The sequence below is a fragment of the Rhincodon typus genome, chromosome 36 (assembly GCF_021869965.1).
Source record: "Rhincodon typus isolate 14 chromosome 36, sRhiTyp1.1, whole genome shotgun sequence".
NCBI lineage: Eukaryota > Metazoa > Chordata > Chondrichthyes > Orectolobiformes > Rhincodontidae > Rhincodon > Rhincodon typus.
Window position 1 is genome coordinate 3,538,677 of NC_063367.1, and position 8,834 is coordinate 3,547,510.

At 46.1% G+C, this 8,834-nt stretch overlaps 1 protein-coding gene across 3 annotated transcripts in view; it reads right to left on the reverse strand.

Annotated features, from left to right (window-relative positions):
• gramd2aa (GRAM domain containing 2Aa) overlaps positions 1 to 5,145 on the reverse strand; it is a 65,426-nt gene extending 60,281 nt beyond the window's left edge. Inside the window, exon 1 of one of the 3 annotated variants that reach the window (XM_048617268.1) lies at positions 4,833 to 5,145. Coding sequence is in view for 1 of the 3 variants with exons in the window: in XM_048617267.1 (XP_048473224.1) it covers positions 4,598 to 4,632 (35 nt within the window). In the remaining 2 variants the exon portion in view is untranslated. The other 2 variants (XM_048617267.1, XM_048617269.1) reach the window with 2 other exon arrangements.
• Positions 5,146 to 8,834: the final 3,689 nt, after the last annotated feature.

An 8,834-nucleotide genomic window follows, 5' to 3' on the forward strand; every position in this document is an offset into this window, starting at 1 on the left:
TTATCTCAGGAAAAGGGAAAATGTTCAGAGTGGACTCAAAGGATGGGCAAAATAGTTACACCAGCAGTGAACTGCAACAGAAAATATTTTGCTGCTGGCATCCATACACATCTCCAAAACAAAAGATTTAACCTGTTTGAGAGCCAAACAGTTTTTAAAACAGGCAGCTAACTGGTGACTATTCTTCACTGGAATGGGTTCACGCAGTGACAGAGCCAAGAGAAGCACAGAATGTCAGGATTAACTTGTACAATATAGAAAACAAAGCCTAGAAAAGCAAGAACAATATCCATGTGGATCATGTTCAGAGAGGCCTTGACTGATTAACACATTATCTTCAGATACAGGCAGGATTCGATTCAGCTCTTGTTCTGGGCAGGAGACAACAGTGTGGTTGGATTGGAGAAGCGGAGAGACCAGAAGTGAGAGAAATGGGAACAAAGTGAAACATGGCAGGAGATTAGGAACAGAAGGAGACCATTCAGCCCTTCGGACTTCAACCAGATCAGGACTGACCCATACCTCTGTATAGTGTACATGGGCAAACTGACCTCAATTGGTGAAGAATGACAGCACCCCTTGTTAGCTTCAGATCGTAGCTGTATAATCAAAAAGCTACGTCTGACTGTGGGCAGTGGGTGTATGGAACTCAGTACCTACGAGAGTGGTCAAGACTGGTATCCTCAAGATATTTCTGAAGTATTTAGATGAAATGCTAAGCCATACAAGGCTATGAGCCATGTGCTGAAAAATGGGATTAGAATGGGCTGAGAGGCCTCTTTCTGACTTTTAATGGCCAGGACACACTTAATGGTACGGAGTAAAAATTACATCCCTCCACAGAGACTGGTCACTGTACGTGGCGTGAGACAGGGAGACCATTGTTACCAGGCTGTCTTATGAATTCTAGTGTGTTCGGTTCTCCTAGACAAAATCAGGAGATCAAGCCTGTCACATGCTGTAAACTATTGACTAGTGAGTTACGTTTTATTTTATTGTCAATAATTTCTCTTAAGTTGCTACAAAATTATTCTGTCCATTTTCTTCACCAAGTCCGAGAATCCAGAGATCAGTTTGACCACCCCTCCAACCCTCAAATCATAGAATCCCTACAGTGCAGATGGAGGCCATTCAGCTGATCCAATCAGCACCAGCTTCCCAAGAGCATCTCACAACTCCACCCCCCACCCGTCCCCGATCCTATGCCTGTAAACCTGCATTTCCCATGGCTAGCCCACCTAGCCTGCACAACGCAGGGCAATTCCCCATGGCCAATCCACCTAACCTGCATATCTTTGGACTGTGGGAGGAAATCGGAGCCCTCAGGAAACTCATGCAGACACAGAGAATTTGCAAACTCCACGCAGACAGTCACCCGAGGGTGGAATCGAACCCTGGTCCCAGGTGCTGTGAGGCAGCAGTGCTAACCGCTGAGCCACCATGAATCTCAAGAGACTATAACAAAGACAAGTTTCCTATTCAACCTTGGTCATTCTGGTTTCTCTGCACTGTGCCCTTGATGTTACCCAGTACTCCAGGACGGTCAGATAATTCTGATAAGAGACAAGAGGGATCAAGAGCAATGTTGGGTGGGCAGCAGGAACAGGCTAAAGCCCTTCGGTAAATGAGAGCGTGGAACCCTCCAGACAGGTCTGAATGGACGAAAGGTGGAACAAACAAACTGCACTTAAATCAAATTCTTTCAGGTTGGTTTATTGTAATGTCAGTGTTCTTTATCCTGATGTTCAGACTTCTGTTACCTATTACATTTACTATGTCACTGAAAGAGTCTCCTAGAATGACTCCTTAGAATAATGACCTCAGTCCAAAGTAGTAACTAACTGTCACTCTGCTCTCTCAGTCTCTGTTCTAAAGTGATTTGACTCCGTTATACAAAGCCACTCTCAATCTTTGACTCTTATATTGACAGGGGGGTGCAATGGAGGGAGTTCTGATTCAGGACTTTTCAATGGGGGTTGTGGGAATGGGAATAATGTGTGCAGCAACGACATCTGATGGAATGGGGAGGCTAATAGCTGCGCTACCCCTTGCCCACAAAGCAACGTTGGAAAGAGACTCGGCTTCTTCAGAAAGATTATTCATCTCCGTTCAGTACGATGGACGGTATTGACCACCTTATTTAAAGAGGGATGTAAATGTGCAGTTCAGACAAGGCTTTTCAGACTGGACAGGGAGCTGGTCATACAGTCGTACAGCACAGAAACAGACCTTTCAGTCCAACTAGTCCACACCGATCCTGTTCCCAAACTAAATTAGTCCCACTTGCCTGTGTTTAGCCCATTTTCCTCCAATCCTTTTCTATTCATGCACTTATCCAAATATCTTTTAAATGCTGTAACTCTACTTGTATCCACCACTTCCTGCGAATTAATTCCACATACTGACCATTCTCTATGTAAAAAAAGTTGCCCCTTATGTCCTTTTAAATCTTTCTCCTCTCACCTTAAAAGTATGCCCCCTACGTTTTGGACGTCCCCACATTCGCGAAAAGACCTTCGCTATTCATCTCATCTATACCATCTTGTAAGGAAAGGCCAGACAGGCTAGACTTGTACCTGCTGGAGTTTAGAAGATTAAGAAGCAACTTTAGTAAAACATAGAAGATCCTGAGGGATAGTAAGAACTGCCAATGCAGGAGTCTGAGATAACACAGTGTGGTGCTGGAGGAACACAGCAGGCCAGGCAGCATCAGAGCAGCAGGAGAGTTGATGTTTCGGGTTGGGACCCTTCTTCAGAAATGGGCTGACCCAAAACGTCACCTTTCCTGCTCCTCTGATGCTGCCTGGCCTGCAGTGTTACTCTAGCTCCACATTGTTGAAGATCCTGAGGAACCTTGGCAGCTGGACAGGAAGAGAACGTGGAAATTTTATGTTTAAAAATAAGGGGTCTTTAAAACAGAGAAGAGGAGAAATATTTTCTCAGTGAGACATTGGAACTCTCCCTGCGATGCAGTCGATCCAGATTCCCGAATATTTTTTTCGAGCAGAGGCAGATATATTATTGATGAGCAAAGGAGTGAAAGGTTACCAGGGTGGTGATGTGGAGTTATCAGGTCAACCATGATCGTATTGAAAGGCAGAGCAGCCTAGAGTTACCCCCTGCTCCTAATTGGTAGGTTTGTGTCTTTTGGCATTTAATTTTCCTGAGGCCTGGGAAACCTAGCCAGCCTATTAATCCTGAAAAACAGGTTAAAGCAGGGACAATCTTCCAGAAATATTTCAGTTAGCCGTCTCTTGTTCCACCTCAGTAAATCCGAAAAACTTGGGGTGGCTCTGAGAGTTTTGCAAATGATAATATCTGTTCATTGATGGGAAAAGCTCAACTGGACCAGCCAGTTCATACGGCGCCTACATTCCACCTGACTCCCCAAAGCCTGTCCATCATCTGCTGCACCCTTTCTCAAGGCTGACAGTAACACCTCTGTGAGAATGTCGAGATTGGGGTGGGCGGGGGGTGCTCAGGGCTGCTTATGAGAGTTTAACAGAAACACAGCTGCTGTAACTCAGCCGGAGACATTACGGCCTCAGAACCTGCCAGCCCAAAATCACAGCTGCTCACGACCCTGACTTTGGGAAGCCATGATCGAGGGATATTACAAAATGCCACTCTCTCCAGCCCCCTTGCACCATGAAACCTTTCTAAATTTTGTTTCAAATCTGCTCCAATCTCCCTTGTGCGGGTTCTAATTTGCCCTGTCCCAGCCCAACTAGATTAATATGTACAAAATTGAGATGATTACAATCAAAAATAAAACCTTTAAAAATAGCAGCGTTTGTGTCTGTCTCTCTTTGATTCATCAGGCTCCTGTCTGTCTCAGAAAGGCGCTGGGGGCTCACCTGATTCCGGGTAAATCATATTCCTGGGCTAGATTCTCCCACTTGTTAAAATGTACACATTCAAAAACCTCTTTGTTCTGCCGGGTGATAGCTGCCACTGTTAAGTAGCTCCATATTTACCATTCGTGTGCTGTCCATCATCACATGATGCTGTGTGTTACACAAGGACTGTGTGTTGATTAAAATGCCTTTTGTTTCTCATGACAGTGAGAGAGGAGGCAGAGAGATAACTAACTGATTTATGCTGTGGTCAGTTGTTTCCGCTTTTGGAGGGGAGGGGAGGGGAGGGGAGGGGAGGGGAGGGGGATGGTAAGTGCTGACCTTCCACCACAGCCTCACAAAACATTGCACAAACATGCCACGGTGTAAAATGTTGAGCGTTCACCCGAATGACACCGTTCCCTTTTGAAAGCTGTGTTCAGAAGGGAGAGGGTTATGGAGAAAACTCTCCAACAGCTTGTCTCAAGCAGGTCAAAAACAGACCCCCGCCCAAAACACACACACACACACCGCCCCATCTACAGGCTGTTTACTGTCTGTATCATGTCATTTTGCTTAAAAAGAGGAAACAGTTCTGGGGGGAAAGCTTCAGTCTGGCGATTATCTCAGTCTCAGCCAGACTCTAAAAAGGGGCCACTTCAAACGTCCAGCTGTACAAGCCGCCCAAAGTCACCGAAATAAGAGACCAGCACGCAGATACAGACATAAAACAAGGTTAGAAAGTTACCAGCTGCACTCACCTGTGGCTGCTATGCCGAGCTTTCAGTGCAGTCATGCCATAATCTTTGAACGCAGCAAATTGTTTAAAAAGCCCGTCAGCAAGGTTAGAGTGTACTATGTTGTCGGAGCTGAGACAGGGTGTGGTTAGAGAAAATATTCAGACACGTTTAAATCCGCTAAAGAGCACCTCCCACACAGAAAACCGCAGACTGCAAACATTAGAGCTCAGCTACAAACAGCCGCATCCTACCTCACCTTGTCAACGTAGCAACTGCTGCAAGTCGGGGGGGGATTACAAAACCAAACTTGTGGGTCAAGTTTCAAAGGGGAAGTGAGTTTGAATTGAATGAGAAAGGGGGAGAGGAAGAGGCAACTTTTCGTGACGAAGGAGATCCCAGTGAAAAGGCTTTCTTGTTCACGGGGTGGAGGGGGCCGAACCCGGGCCAAGAAAACAACTCACAGCAACATCCTGAGTGCAGTTAGCATCAAAGGAGCCCAGCCTAAAGCTGGAGCTGTCACACTGGGGGGGGGTCCTGAGCCAGGACCCTCAAAGGTACAGGAGGAAACTCGGAGGGTGCTGGTTAAGTATCCATTAGAGTGAGCCTCCTGTTGTGCTCATTGACCCTGATAATAACACCTGCATGGCAACTCTTCAAAGCAAAAGCACTTCGTTGGCTGTAGAACGCTTGGGCATCCCTGCAGTTGTGAACGGCGCTATGTAAATGCAAGTCTTTCTTTCGACAGGTTCCAGGTGCAGTCCGGTTTTTTTTGTACAGCTAGGTGACTGATGGTTCCCAAAGGGCTCTGATTTTCATTTATCATTTTCATTTGCTGTTGTTGCCCAGTCAGTGCCGGTCAGCAACACCCCCCCCCCGGGGCATTTCCCGACACTTGGTTAGAGACAAAAAAAACCTGCAGATGCTGGAATCCAAGGCAGACAGACCGGAGGCTGGAAGAACACAGCAGGCCAGGCAGCATCTGGAGGAAAGGAGCAGACAACTTTTCGGGTATAACTCTTCTTCAGGATCTGCCGTGTTCCTCCAGCCTCCTGTTGGTCTACATATCCCGACACAGTCAGCCAGCGCTGAGCTTCACCTGCATTGATATAGCACCACGGGGTCGTTACTGAATATTGCTACACCAACAGTGCTGTGTAGTACTGCAGCTAAGGGAGCTGATGTTTTAACACGCTGAAAGCTTCGGACTGCCGCCCCCAAGAGCCCACGTTAGCTGACAGTCCCACTTTCATTTACCCAGTTACAGGCAGCTATGATATTTTCATCAATTTATCCTAATTTTGGAAACTCTTTCACCACCACCTTCCTCACCAGAGACACAAAGGGCCTGTTACGAACATGCAACTTGATACTGGGGAATCATCTAAGGCTGGTATAAGTGCTTTGTTCTAAATTCTTTCCCTTTCTACACTCTTTCCTGTGCCACCGGCTTTACTGAACCAGCCTCACCTTCCACTTCCTTCCAGCGTTACTTGGTATCTCTTGCAGATGGTATCACACAGTCGGGACATTCCATTTCATTACTCACCCTCTTTGATCTGGTTCTCAGGGTTACACTTTGTTCCAATTCCGGAGTTTCTAAGCCAGGACCCATGCACTGTCTGTCTGATCATTTCAGAATGAAACTGGAAGTTTAGGGGAAGATGGATAATGTCAATCCAGAAGGTGCAGGCCCAGGGAATGTCCGATCGTTTCTCATCACAGCATCTGGAGGAATTCAAATCCAACTGATAAATCCGCTGGCTTCAACTGGGGCATTCAAGAGGACAATGGATGATCATTTGCATAGAAATGTGCAAGGGTTAGCAAAAAGGCAAGGAGAATGGCACTGTCATGAGGGCTGGTACAGACATAATGGGCTGAATGGCCTCCTGAATAGTAACAATTTTATGATGAAGCCAGTGCCAGAAATGGTGATTGTGACAACTATCATCAATTGTTATAACAAGCCATCTGGTTCAGTAATAGTGGGAACTGCCGATGCTGGAGAATCTGAGATAACAAGGTGTAGAGCTGGATGAACACAGCAGGCCAAGCAGCATCAGAGGAGCAGGAAGGCTGACATTTCGGGCCTAGACCTGCTTGGCCTGCTGTGCTCATCCAGCTCTACACCTTGTTATCTGGTTCAGTAATGTCCTTTATGGAAGAAAATCTTCTGCCCCTTACCATCTGGGTAGAATCAAACTCCAATTGTGTTTGTTTCCTTGATATGCTACTGTATAGAACTGAACTGCATTTGTGGCGATGCATATATATATTATGTATACATATGTGTGTATATATATAAAAAGATATATTTTATGAATAAGGTATACTTTGAAATTAAACATAAGGTCTTGTCGAGACAAATATCGATTGCGCCTGGAGGATCATCAACTTGATGAAAGATACTGATCTGAAACTTGTTGGTCTTTGAGAGCAAGGAGTTGACACTGACAGAGTGTTGCAGACTGGTATATGTGCTGTGGGATGCACTAAAGTTTGGCGCAGCTGCTGCCAAGGTGCAGTGGGGAAAGACCACTGTCTGAGGTCTTTCTGCTGAAGTTAAATGGGGGCCTGTTCAGTAATCAGACCCTCCCAGTGCCTCAAATGCATGTAAATATAGTCTGGTTCAAGTGAGAGACGCCTTTGGTTTGTTTGTTGGATAGAGTCAAACTCCAATGTTTGCTTTTTTTTCTTCATATGCTACTGTACAGAACCGAACAGCTTTAGTACGTACATTTTTTTAATGAATAAAGTATATTTTTGCAATAAAGAAGGCCTGGTCTAAATGTGACTCCTGACACAGGAAGGCAATGGCCTCGTGATATTATTGCTGGGCTGTTAATCCAGAGATCCCTGGTAATGTTCTGGGGACTTGGGTTCAAACCCTGCCACAGCAGATGGTGGAATTAGAAATCAATAGAAATCTGGAATTAAGGCTCTAATGATGACCATGAATCCATTGTCAATTGTCGGGGAAAAAAACCCATCTGGTTCACTAATGTCTCTTAGGGAAGGAAACTGCCATCCTTACCTGGTCTGGCCTGCATGTGACTCCAGACCCACAGCAATGTAGTTGACTCTTAACTGCCCTCTGGGCAATTAGGGATGGGCAATAAATGCTGGGTCTGGGCAGAGACGCCCTCATCCCAGGAATGAATAAAGGAGACCCACCATAATGCTGTTGACTTTTAACTGCCCTCTGAAATGGTTGAGCAGGTCACTCAGGTCAGATGCCATTAGGGATGGGCATCAAATGATGAGCTTGCCAATGACACCCAGATTCCATGGAAGGGAAGGAGGGATTATCAGGGCAGGTTGCATATTTTGGGATTCTACCGAAAAACAATAAAATAGAGATTGATGAGTTTCTGAAACAAAAACATAAATTTCTGGAGAAACTCCGCTTTCCAAGTTCTGAAGAAGGGTCAACAAACCCAAAACATTAACTCTGCTTTCTCTCCACGGATGCTGTCAGACCTGTTGAGTTTCTCTCGTAATTTCTGTTTTCCTTTCAGATTTCCAGCATCCGCAGTTCTTTGTTTTTTTTTGTTGTTGGGTTTCTGCTCAGTAACAGTTGTAATATAGAGTGGACAGATAGAGTTAAAATGCAGATTGGTCCTGATCAAGTTGAATGACAGCACAGGCTCAAGGGGATGAATGGCCTCCTCCTGGAATTTATGAATAGTTACAGCACGCAAGTGGGACGGGACCCTAAAGCTGGGCAGTGAGGGTTGGTGTCGTTGTCCTGCTGGTCAGAGTCCCAATGCCTTAGGATCAGCCTTAGGATCCTGGATGCACTCAGGATCATCTGGAGTGGAGAGAACATAATTGATAAGAGCTATAGTGGATTGGTCACTCCTAAAGTGCAGGCTGCAGGGAGCTGGGTGACCACCAGAAGAGGTAAGGGGGGTGGCAAGGCAGATAGTACAGGGTTCCCCTGTAGCCATTCCCCTCAGTAACAGGTATTCTGCTTTGGATACTGTTGATGGGGAGTGTTACCTTTCAGGGGCTAGCAGCAGCAGCACAGTCAGGTCAGTGGCACTGTGACTGGCTCTGAGGCTCAGAGGGAAAGGGTACAGTCAGACAGAGCAAGACTGATAGGAGGCTCAGTTGTGAGGGGGACAGACAGGAGATTCTGTCGCTGCAGAAGAGACACCAGGATGGTGTGTTGCCTCCTGGGTGTCAGGGTCAAGGATGTCTCTGAGCGGTTGGAGAACATTCTGAAGGGGGAGGGTGAACAGCCAGAGGTCATTGT